General features: G+C 41.6%; 1 protein-coding gene across 10 annotated transcripts in view; it reads left to right on the forward strand.

Moving 5' to 3' along the window:
• Positions 1–13,213, forward strand: part of ROBO1 (roundabout guidance receptor 1) — a 669,323-nt gene that overhangs the window by 541,920 nt on the left and 114,190 nt on the right. For all 10 annotated transcript variants that reach the window (XM_048495370.1, XM_048495373.1, XM_048495374.1 and 7 more), the window contains 2 exons: positions 7,805–7,925; positions 11,383–11,521. In XM_048495370.1, the coding sequence (XP_048351327.1) occupies positions 7,805–7,925; positions 11,383–11,521 (260 nt within the window). The remainder of the gene's footprint in view (positions 1–7,804; positions 7,926–11,382; positions 11,522–13,213) is intronic.

Genomic DNA, 13,213 nt, shown 5'->3' on the forward strand with positions numbered 1-13,213 from the left:
TCTGAAATTGGCTTCAGTTGTATACTACTGTGGGAAGCACATCCAAAAAACAGTCTAAACTCTTTGAAGAAAGAATGGCATACAACTTTGTAAAAGAAAATGTTCAGTTTCCTAACTATGGTTTTCTGACAGGGAGCAGAGATTGCAGTATAATATAATCTTTATAGCATTACTGCTTTAAAAAAAAAACTGGGTCCAGGTTTCCCAGATTAGTGTCTTCCCCACCGCAGCTGCAAGGAATAACTTCCTTAAAACAGGCAAACAAAAGGAGAGCTCAAACAGGTTCAGAATAGTACTGGGAAGTGGGGAAGAGAACTCCTGCCTTCCCTACTCCTAAGATGTTTTCCTATGCAAAAGCTGCCTGAGAGGGAGTTATTGCTCCAGTTTTGCTGTTCTGTGTTAACATATACCTCACGTGGAACAGCAAAACCATGATTTCAGTGAGGCCTTTGACAAGGTCCCTCATGATATTCTTGGCTTTGACACAGTACATGTGAAAGGGATCTGGGAGTCTTAGTAGATGAGTTTGAACTTGAGTCTACAGTGTGATGTGGCAGCCAAGAAATCCAAAGTGATTCTGGACTTCATCAATAGGAAATATTGTGTCTAGATCAAGGGAAATACTCTTGTGTTGGTAAAATCTCACCTGTAATACTGTGTCCTGTTCTGGGTGCCACAATTTAAGAAGTGTATTGACAAGCTGGAGAATGTCCCGAGGAGGGTGGTCAAAATGGTAAAAGGACTGGAATCCATGCACTATAAGGAGAAACTTAGTCTGGGGAAGAGAAGTTTGACATGATAGCCAACTTTAAATATTTGAAGGGATGTCATGATGAAGAAGAAGCAAGCTTGTTTTCTGCTGCTCCAAAGACTAGGACATGGAGTAATGGATTCAAACTGTAAGAAAAGAGATTCCACCTAAACATAAGGAGGAACTTCTTGATGGTATGGAGTGATCAGCAGTAGAATTCACAGCCTCAGAGTGTGGTGGAGTCTCTCTGGAGATTTTAAAAGAGAGGTTGAATGGACATCTGTTGGGGGGGGGGCTTGATTATGTTCCTGCGTTGCAGAAGTGTGGACTGGATGTCCTTTGAACTCTATGATTCTACTTTCCTGTAAGTTGAAAACTAGTAGAACAAGCAGTGTGCTAGACATTATTTCCTCTTGAACTAGATTTTTTACTTTAGATAGTGAGGGTTTTTTGTATGCAGAAGAGTCTTTATGTCAAGTTACCTTTAACCAAGCCTCATCCAGCATTCTGCTAGCATTATATGAAAATAGTGGTACGATTTTAATTTTTACAGTTGGTCTTTTCATGTTTTTAGCATTGACTTGTTTATGGATCTTGTTTATGTGAGAACATAGAACATATAGAACATAAGAACAAGCCAGCTGGATCAGACCAGAGTCCATCTAGTCCAGCTCTCTGCTACTCGCAGTGGCCCACCAGGTGCCTTTGGGAGCTCACATGCAGGATGTGAAAGCAAGGGCCTTCTGCGGCTGTTGCTCCCAAGCACCTGGACTGTTAAGGCATTTGCAATCTCAGATCAAAGAGGATCAAGATTGGTAGCCATAAATCGACTTCTCCATAAATCTGTCCAAGCCCCTTTTATAGCTATCCAGGTTAGTGGCCATCACCACCTCCTGTGGCAGCATATTCCAAACACCAATCACACATTGCGTGAAGAAGTGTTTCCTTTTATTAGTCCTAATTCTTCCCCCCAGCATTTTCAGTGTATGCCCCCTGGTTCAACTCTGATCAGAAATCAACTCATAGCTGAAGGCCCTCTCTGTCTAAAAACACTGCTCCCAAAGTCTCATGTACGTATCCAGATTCTCAAATGGGTTTCTCTTTGAGCAATTTACTGTATTTTTTCAATAATGTCATCATGAACATAAGATGTGTGGCAGAAGCAATTCATTATCATCAGATGGTTTAAAATTGTTGACCTTTGAAGTGCATGGATAAATTGATAGTAAGATGCTTAAAAAGGGGGGGGGAGAAATGTAGTGGAATAGATACATCAAATCATCTGACTTGCGCAAGGGCAAAAAATGGATACATTTCAAAAACTGAGTTCAGTTCAAGTTTACTTTTTATTTCTAATTTAATCTATTGATTGCTTAGAATAAAATAGCAGTGAATAAACCATAAATGTACAGAATTTTGCAATCCTAATCACAACGCATGTACAGGCTTTCCACTATCTTTAGTAGTTGTATTATATTGAGACACTAAAGAAAAATGTCTGACCTATGAAGTGTACTTCTATTTGAGAACTCTGTGAGATCACATGATTTTCTGTCAACACTAGCTACTGGGGATCAAACTAGATATTATAGGTTTGACCCACAGACATTGACATCATTTTTTGAAGAATTTAACCATTTAAAATGCCACGAGGGCCTGCAGCATGGCAGCACCAGGCAACTTGAATGACTGATTTACATGGACTCTACTGTATACCAATCAATTGCGCAGAAAAAAAAGACATTTCAGAATAAGGATCTTTGTAAATTCAAAGGCAGTGTTACTTGACTAAAGCAGCCAGAAGTTTAGAGTTTGCATTTCATCACACCAAGGGTACTAGAACATTTCTGGACTTTATGAGGTCACTGGTTGTTTTCCGGGCTGTGTGGCTGTGGTCTGGTAGATCTTGTTCCTAACATTTCTCCTGCAGCTGTGGCTGGCATTTACAGAGGTGTATCACAAAGGGAAGTCTGTACTTCCCTCTGTGATATACCTCTGAAGATGCCAGCCACAGATGGCGAAACATTAGGAACAAGATCTACCAGACCACGGCCACATAGCCAGGAAAACCCACAACAACCAGTTGAATTCGGCCATGAAAGCCTTCCACAATACATTTATGAGGTTAGTTTATTTGAAATAGAGTTTTAGATTTGTAATATTGTTTGTAATATTGCTTTCTTTTCGAATAGGAATGGGTGATTGGAGCAAATAGGAATATATGCCTGTCTTAATATTAACTGTCCTGAAACAAAAGTCTACTATCCTAAGGCCAAACTATACATGAGTTTTTAAACAGACAGTATTCCATGCATAGCTAGTAAAGGTGGGAGTGAGATCCCTGGACTTGTTCAGAATTTAAAAAATGGTTCTGGGGAAGACAGGAGTTGGTGTTCTCCCTGTACTGTGTTTCAAGGCCAAACTGGGCTTCCACGGAGATCTAAATGGAGGCTCATTACAACTGCTGAGTGGCTATAAAGGAAAATCAGGGCTGGAGAACTGGAGCTTTACTCTTTGAAAACATCTCATGTAGTTTCTTCAATAATTTCCTACTTGCCAGGCCTTTCTATATTAGTCTGTTTTCATTCTCTGATCAGATTCAAAATGCAAACAAACCCCATGCTTCCCCCATATAGCCCTGCGGGGAAAGGGCGGGGTATAAATTGAAGTACAAATACAAATACAAATATAGTTAGGAAGGTGTGAAGTGTCCAAAGTTCTTCAATCACAGGCTATTTTTCATCATAAGCAAGCGTCATTACTTTCACTCTATATAAAAGACAAGGGTGATACCAATTTACATTCCACAAAAGAACAACCTGGTTTGATTTTCATTTCTAGAAGGGGAGGAAGATATTTTTATGTCCCTGCCAGGACCAATTGGTGACCTTGGGCCAATCCCACACTTGATCCTGGTGAGCCTCCAAGGAATACCAGGGATGTGACATGGGGCCCGGCAATGGCAAACCACCTCTAACCATCTCTTGACTTGAAAGCCCTACAGGATCACCATAAGACAACTGTGACTTGACAGCAAAAAAAAAAGGATATTGTTTATTGAGAGTGGCACTACTGTCCCTATTTCTTCTACTTTCACCTCAGATTATTGTTGCCATCAAAATTCCATGAAACTTCTCTTTCACTTCTCATATTTTAACTTATATGCTTGGAAGGAGGTTGGACTGTGTACAGAGGCATCATTTCTGGGGATTTTGGAAGGAAGGTAGAGAAAGGAAAACACTTAGGGAAAACACTTAAGGTCTGAACCTGGACCTTATTCATCCAAAGCAGGTCCATTACCACTGAGCACAACCCCTCTAAAAACCTACATATACACCCATAAATCTACACAAAGGGGTCATTGTTGAAAATACTACCCCCAAACTGAGAACATTTTTGACTATTAAGAAGAAATATCTTGTATAACTTTGTATGCCTGTGGGTACAAAATTCATTGAATTGATTCCATTACATTTAGATGTGTGCTGAATATGCTTCTGTATGTTATAATGAACATGAAAATGCAGTCTACTTGTTTAAAAATATATTAGCTAACTTATATATATATTAGCTATATTAGTCACCTTTAATGCTCCTTTCTCAGTGTCTCAAATATTCCTTGAAGTTTCTGCGCTGTTAGTTTTCCAGATGATAAAGGGCATACTTTTTGTTTTTGTTCTCCAACTGTCTGTGCTAATGGCAAAAAATGAGATTTTTATGCAGTGTGTTATACAGTACATGTGCATGTTCATCTATCTCAATAACTGACTGTCATCATTGCGTGTGTGTGTCTTGCAGTGATAATAAGAGTCCCATCTTCCTCAAGATGTCAAGTTTTCAGGGATAGATTTCTAGCTGTAGGCGGCTTTAACAAAGTGCTTCACATTGTTGGCATGCTCTTCCCAGCAGCCTGATTGTATTAGGCTGCTTAATGCAGCTTTATATGGATCTTGCTTTTTGTACCTCATGTGTTTCAGACCTCAGTCTGAATGATTATCATTTGTGATCTTTAAGTCTCCATGCACAGCTTTGTTAACCTTGAAATGAAAAAAAACAAAGCTAGTAAAATGTGGGCTAGACAATGCTACTGTTATGTGGATTTGTAATTAGTTGATTGACCAAACCCAAAAGGACTCACTAATGGCTCCTCTTCATCCTGGAGAGAAGTGACTAGTGGGTGCCATAGGATTTTGTCCTGGGCCCAGCATGATACAGTATTTTTTATCAATGACTTGGATGATGAAATAGAGGACATGCTAATCAAATTTGCAGATGACACCAAATTAGGAGGGGTAGCTAATATCCCAGAGGACAGAGTGTAAGGAAGCAAACCTTCCTTCGACCCCTTTCCCAACTAGGTTCTATATCTGGTTTAAAGATACCACTGGTTTAAAGCAAACCACACAAGGGCTATAAGATCTTCACCACAGTGGCTTGTGCTTGGCCAGACTGGGAGGAACATCTAAGAATCTGGACAGAGTTAAGTAGCAATGAAATTTATTGACGGGAGTAAGACAAGGATTTGGACCAGAAACTTAGTAAAATCAATCAGATTTTTTTAAACTGGACTTCCTATTGACATTTGAACCCTCAAAATGATCTCCTTGGTAAAATGGTTCCTGCAGGCACATCATTTTATCATGACTAGTGTGTTGGGCATGTGGGTGATGGGGTTAGAGTTATGGACTAGGATCTGGGGGACCTAGATTTGAATCCCAACTCTGCTACATTTTCTGGGTAAGCTTGGGCAAGTCAAACATCCTAACCTACCCCTGAGGATTGTTGTGAGGAAAAATGGAGGAAAGGGAAATGATGTCAGCCATTTCGAGACCCAACTGGGAAGAAATATGGATATAAATGGAATAGGTTAAACAAATGGGGAGTAGAGGTTGTTGTTTTTAATTAAGGCACCTGCAGGGGTGCATTTTTGGACGTATCAGCACCAAAATTTCAGGGTATCATCTGGAGACTGTCATGATGGTACCCCCAAGTTTGGTGCAGTTTGGTTCAGGGGGTCCAAAGTTATGGACCCTCAAAAGGGTAGCCCCCATCTCCTTAGCAAAGAATGGGGGATGGGGCACCCCCTTTGAGGGTCCATAACTTTGGACCCCCTAAACCAGTGGTGGCGAACCTTTGGCACTCCAGATGTTATAGACTACAGTTCCCATCAGCCCTTTCCAACGGGAGCTAATAGGAGATGGGGGCTACAGTTTTGAGGGTCCATAATTTGGTTGTGGTGGAGTGGCCGCCCATGGGGGGGGGGGCATCCAATTCAGGTTTTGCCCAGGGCTACAGTTTGCCTCATTATGCCCCTGTACTTAAACCTTCTCTTTTTTTCTGTATCTTTAAGAGATTCTTTGCCCAGCTAAGAATCACCCCCTATTCACCTGGGCAAGTATCTCGCTTGTGAGCCAAGTTAGGAACATTGGTGGGGTGGACCATTGAATATCTCTTGATACTGAATTTAAATTGAAAAGGAATTCCTATTTCATCCCCAAAATTTCCCCTTTAAATGGGAACTGTACCTGACTTGCACTTAACCCTACCTTACCTGCATTTGACAGAGTCCAGATTTTTGCAGTGGAATCCATGAATTTAGGGGCATTGGCACACTTCTTCCCTCATCCTGGCTCAATTGTTCCCTTACCCTCACGTACACCAAGACTTCCAGCTGAGCCTTATCCATTCCTCTCTGATGCTCCGATGCAACTGCTAGATTTTTTACTAGGTCTTCCTGGTCTGCACATATAACATCAATATTTTGGCAATGTACTGGCTTCCAGTCAGCTTCTGGTGCCAATTCAAAGTGCTGGTGTTGACTGATAAAGCCCTAAATGGCTAGGACTGTCTTGTCTGCAAGACCACTTTCCCTGGAATGACATTCCTCACCTTCTTAGGTCATCAGCTCAAGACCTTCTACAGGTGGATACCCCATGAATTGCCTACTTATCAGCTGCCAGGGCAAGGGCATTTCCAGTGATTTCCCTTCTTTATGGAACTAGGGAAAGTTCATGCCCTGCGAGATGTTCCAGAATTCTGTAGGGAATGTAGTATTTCTTTGTTTAGTGCATCTTTTGGTTAATGGTGTGAACCTGGGAGCTGGCTTGTTTTTTAATTCTTTAAAATGTTTGGTTGTTAAGTCAATATTTTAACTGATGTAATTGTTCTGTACTTATCACATTTATTTGTATGTGTATTGTATCTGTATTTATTGTATGTATTGTATTGTATTGAATTGTTTTATGTATTTATTGTATTTTAAATTGTTGTAAGCAGCCCAAGTACCCCGTAGAAATAGGATTATAAATTAAATTAATTAAGACAAAACAGTACAGATGGTACACTTCATGTCACTTGTTATTTTATCCATATGATCAGGTGAGAAGAAAATGTTTATGAAAGCCAGGGTAAGATTGCTCATTATAGTTGCTGTAGTATCTGTGAACTAAATGTCAGTACAGAAATATGATTTTGTTTCTCCACCCCATTTCTAAATCTTCTTTTGCAGTCTTTTGTGCTTAATGGTTTGCTTGCAGTTTGAAATGCTGCATTTGGAAATAAGACAATTTCTTGGTATATTTCCTTATTTTTCATAATTGTTCCTGCTGTGTCAGGCACTGCCATAACCAGTGAAACTCTGCTATCCAGGTTGTTGTCCCTTTATGTGTTCGCATATTATCAGATCTTATCTTAGCAACCATAATAGATAGAAGTTTCCTTTTTAAAAAGAACACAGAGTTTCAGACTGAGAAATTTAAGCTAAATAGCACTATTTATGCAGCATTCACGCAGACCTGTGCACCATGTTAGGAGTTTAATCAGAATCTGCAAAGGGAATTTCTGCTCCTTAACTTTGGCACTAAGGTAAATCACTCACCCTCCATACTTTTTAAAAAATTGAATGCTGCTTTTTGAAGCTATATTTCTATGGTATTGATACTTCTAGATTAAAAAAAACATTGTTTACATTTACCTCTTTTGTGTGTGAGTATTTTGATCTAATTTGCTTCAGGGCTTCGTGAATAATTACTGTTGATTTATTCATTCTTGCAGATTAGAGGAGGAAAACTGATGATCACCTATACTAGGAAGAGTGATGCCGGCAAATATGTGTGTGTTGGAACAAACATGGTGGGAGAAAGGGAAAGTGAAGTGGCAGAGCTTACAGTTTTAGGTAAGCACAGTTTCCTCTTTAAGATATATTGTCAGTAGCAATGTAAAACTAAAAACAAAGTTGGATCCAGCCAGGTCATGTCCCATTCAATCCTATTCAATTCCCTGCTGTATCACAGCTCCCATCCCACATACTTTTTGTGCATGCATGCTCCATGATTCCCTGGTTATATCGAATACAAAATTCTTAACTGAACTGAAGTAAAGTCTTTATTTACGGTGAATGACCAAATACAAAATTCCTAAGTCAAATCCTGTGTGTATTTCCATTCACACACTATATTTGCTGTAGACCTGCCCAGCAGAGGCGGAGCTTCCACAGGGTGGCCTGAGGGCAAACTCCTTGGGTGGCTGCCAAACGTCATGTGGGGGGCAGGCAGAAAATTGCCCCCACACCCCCTCCTCCTTCCCTCCTCAGCCTGGCCCCACCAGGCTGCTCTTTCAGCAGGCAGATCCTCCGCCGGCTGAAGGAGCAGCCTGGCAGGGCCACCGCCAGTTACCCCTCAGCCCCACCCCACCAGACCCGGCTTCGCCAGGCTGCCGAGGACCACTGCCATCCAAAGTAAGTGGGGGGGGGGCAGGGAGCATTTTCCCTCACTATGCCTCTGTCCTGAAGCTCGCTGGGCCATTGAGCACCCAGTGAGAACTTCCATGCCTCTGTCCTTGAAACTTGCTGGGCTGCCAAGAGCCTAGTGAGAGCTTCCCTGCCCTATGGCCCGGGGAGCTTGAAGGGGGAGTGGGCGGGGAAGCTCTCACCAGGTACTCCATGGCCCAGATTGAGTTGCGATCTCTCTCTGTGGCCCGGAGAGCTTGAAGGGGTTGGGGCACCTCCCACCAGGCTCAGTGAAAGCTTCTCTACCTCCACTCACCTCGAAGCTTGCCAGGCCACTGAGAGCATGGCAAGAGCTTCCCTGCCCTGCAGCCTGGGGAGCTTCGAAGTGAGTGGAGGTGGGGAAGCTCTCACTGAGCCTGGTGGATGCTGCCCCCACCCTGCCCACCTTCAGGCTCTCTGGGCCACAGAGGGCCCGGCGGGAGTCACCCCCACCTTATTGACACCCTCTCAAACCCCAACCCACCCCTTCCCAACCTCCCCCACCGCTACCCACCCCTTTCCATTTCCCCCACCCCTATCCATCACTTTCCATCTACCCCACCCCTAGCCATCCCTTGCCACCTTCTCCAATCCCTACCCACCCTTTCCTGCCCTCCCCCACCCCTAGCCACCCCTTCCCATTTCCCCTGCCCCTAGCCATCCCTTACCACTTTCCCCCATCCTAGCCATCCCTTGCCACCTTCCCCCCACCACTAGCAACCCTTGACACCCTCCCTCCACTCCTAGACATCCCTTCCCATCTCCCCCACCCCAAGCTATCCCTCGCCATCTTCTCCAATCCCTACCCAACCCTTACCTCCCTCCCCCCACCCCTAGCTCAGCTGGCATTGTTCTGAAAGGTGGTGATTTTGGAGTGACAGTGCAAAAATCATGAGGATCCATGAGGATCCGTGTTTTCCAAGGAGGTTTTTGCCCCACTGTGGAACCATGGAGTGTGGGATGCATGATTGTTGTGTTCAGACAGGTGGCCAGGGGCTGTGATGTGCTGGTGATTTTGGGGTGGCAGTGCAAAAATTGTGAGGATCCATGAGGATCCTTGTTTTTCAGGCAGGTTTTTGTGCCACTGTGGCACCACAGAGCATGGGATGCATGATTGTTTTGGTGCTGCTGGTAGACTAAGACATGTTCTATAGTTTCATGGTGGTTTTATTTCATTCCAACTGAAAAATTATGAATTCATGAGGATCCATTTAAAATCATCTGGATCCGGTTTTTACCCAGATTTGTGAGTTATGTGGTAAGCAGGGAAGAAATAACACTTATGAATGAAAAAAAAACCCATTGATAGGTGATTCCATAATTTACTATGCTTAAAAATAAAAATACATACTTTATTCACTTAATCTATTACGGTTCTAACAGACTTTGCCTCCCAAATACCCTATTGCCTTGGTTAAACTAATCTTCTAAATTCTAAATGTTACCCAAGTTACCTATCAAAAGCTGAATAACCATCTAAGCAGGATGGATCCTTAAACCTTGTAATATCTACAGTGGGCAACTTGGTAAACTTCTGCTCTGGATCTTTTCTATTTTTCCTTTGATCAGGGATGGTAGTAAGGTGCAGCAGAGTTATGGATTCAGTTATTACACCAACTGTGCTAACTTTTGCTGGTCTCAGCTGGTCTCAGCATCTTAGGAAAGGCACCTGTTGTCATGATAATTAAGAATGCACACTATTCTAGGGCCTTCCCTTATGTATGTATATCTGGTGTAATCTAGCTGAGTGTAACTTTAATTCTTGCAGCATCATGATTCTGCAGACTGTCTCTGTAGACTTAACATCTAAGCAATTATTTCTCTTCTTGCATACGTTAACTAACTTGGTACAGCATCAGTAACATGCTGATGTTACTATGGCATCTTATTCTGTTTTACCAAGTTCTTGGGTTCTTCAACTCACAGCCCCATCCAAAGGAGAAGGGGATGAACCTGTCAGCAGGTGGGCAGCCACCACAGTCTCCCCAGCAGTGGAATGCAGCACAGAATGCATCCCTGCCATTGCTGTCGGCAAAGTGGGTGCGGTCTGATGGCATGTTGGCTTCCTCCCAGCCATTGCCCCCACTGCTTTGGAGGCCGGGGCTTTAAGCCCAATGGGAGCTTTCCATTAGCAGGCTTTTCTGTGTGTGCAGGCTCCCCACACTGCTGGGAAGTCTCCTTTGCCCAATGGGGGCTTTAAGGCCAATGGAGTCTTTCCAGCAGCAGGGAAACTTTTCTGTGTTTCCTGCCACCCCACACCACCAAGAAGCCTCCTTGGAAGAGATGCTGGTGCAGACACAGTGCTGCAGCTGGGCACCCACTCATTGGATGGGGCTGTAAATCTACCAGGAATCAACACAATCATATCAGAAGTTCAGCAATCCATGATTCCTCATCACATTATAACACCTTGTGTGGCCAAGCATAGTTGGGATCATCTGGAAATATTCGTCAGAAAAGCCCATTTGGTCTCTGAGCCTAGCTATCTCTCAGTATTAAGACATACTTTTCAATTGTTTGCAATTATTTGAAGTGATGTGTTTCTTAAGGAATGTCAGCAACACAGAATGTCAGCTGTGTCGCTGTCATCTGAGAAAAAGTATGTTATAAAGTTGAAAGATATGAAATTCATTTTGTTCTAAATAGGATAAAAAGGCAAAAAGCTACCAGTGTAATGAAAAGAAATATAAAAATATATCATTACAAACATTGTAATGCCATGTATAAAAATGTACTCCAGATGTGTTTTGCTATTGTTTCTTCATAGGATCTTCTAGTTAGTTGTCTCTTGGAAGTGTCCAGTAAAAACAGAATGAACCGGGTTTCAGCCATTTCTCCCATCTTTGTTTCACCTTTATTTCCTTAGAAAGACCTTCATTTGTGAAGAGGCCAAGTAATTTAGCAGTAATTGTGGATGACAGTGCAGAGTTTAAGTGTGAAGCACGTGGTGATCCAGTTCCTACAGTAAGATGGCGAAAGGATGATGGAGAATTGCCTAAAGCAAGGTACAGTACCTTTAGTCCCAATTTGGAAAAAGTTGGGTGCTACTGATTTGTGACCTGTCGTGTGTCCTTGTCCTGAAAATGATGTAATAATCCTGGTAATATTTCTTAGGACCTTATTGTAACTATGGTTCTTTTAAAAAATTATTGGCAGAATAATGTTTAATAGCCTGTGATAATGTCAAACATAACAGATTTAATTGTGACATTGCTTTCTCTGTACATCAAAGAATATTGTATAACTATTAATAGATTAATGAATAAAATGTATTGTAGTAACATGAAGTAGTAGTCCTAACAAAGAAAATTCATGCTAACTTAATGGTTTTAAAGATCCTCTTTAAAAACTCTCAGTTTCAACCTTTGCTGTAACCAATGTGTAAAAGAAATGTAAAAGAGAATGATTTGGATAAAATCTGGAGAAAAGGGTCCTCTGACTACCAAGAAGCACCAAAAAAGCATTGAGCATTTTGCTTGGAAAAACAGTCATACGGACAAGGACTACAATAAGGAAGGAAATGGGTAAAAGGCTGACTAAATCCAAACCAGAATGTTTAATGAAAAGATTATTTCCTTATTCAAGCATCCCAGTTTTACATACAGCATTTTTGCTCTTAACAGATAAAATAATACCATTATCATTTGAATCTAATGTTGTTGTCCATATAAGTGTTGTCCATAAATTCAATATATTATTTTCCTAAATAAATTCTAATTCATACAGACACAGTGATTATTTTCTCGGTGTGGTAGACACCCAGAGTAGATGCTCTGTATGAATAGCCCATCTAAAAACTTACCACATAGTTAAAATATGAGCAATGGCCCCCTGTAAGATCTCCTAAAGATTAGCAAAGCCATCCTGGAAACTTGATCAAACATACAGAAGGAAAAATAATATATCTGGAAATGGTATTTCATGTGGATTGCCATTCTCTCCTCATATCTGTATTTTAATGAAGTGGCAAAGTCATACCTGCATCTTCCAAAAAATCCTCCAAGTCTTCTGGTCAGAACAAGTTGTGTGTAGCAGCCCTGGCCTGATCCCATTGTTTTTCCTTTCTGGTGAGGAAATTATTACAATTTCTAAAGTAAACAACCACACAGACAGGAAAGATTTAACAAAGATAGTATTAATTGAATTTAAGGAATCAGGCTATTGTATCAAAAAGAAACTAAGGCTCATTCCACACATGCAGAATAATGCACTTTCAAACTGCTTTCAATGCTCTTTGAAGCTGTGCGGAATAGCAAAATCCACTTGCAAACAGTTGTGAAAGTGGTTTGAAAACGCATTATTTTGCGTGTGTGGAAGGGGCCTAAGTATATGTCCATTCATTGTCACTGCAGTGGAGAGTATCAACTGACTTACAGCAACCCTGTAAAGTTTTCAAGGAAAGAGAGGAGCAGAGGTGGTCTGCCATTGCCTGCCCCTGCTAGCAATCCTGGCCTTGGTGGTCTCCTATCCAAGTACTAACTAGAGCTGACACTGCTTAGCCTCTGAGATCTGATGAGCTGGGGCTAGCCTGGGCCATCAGTGTCACTACTATTGTACTAAAACCCTAAAATACACTGAATCTATAAATGAAATGATCTGTTCCAACCATTTAGAATATGTCATTCACTTTGCAATATGGGACACATTTTTTTAAAAAAAAACAAGTATTTAGAAGGTTTAACTTTTTAGATCCACCT

This window comes from Sphaerodactylus townsendi, linkage group LG04 (genome assembly GCF_021028975.2).
Source record: "Sphaerodactylus townsendi isolate TG3544 linkage group LG04, MPM_Stown_v2.3, whole genome shotgun sequence".
Classification (NCBI taxonomy): Eukaryota; Metazoa; Chordata; class Lepidosauria; order Squamata; family Sphaerodactylidae; genus Sphaerodactylus; species Sphaerodactylus townsendi.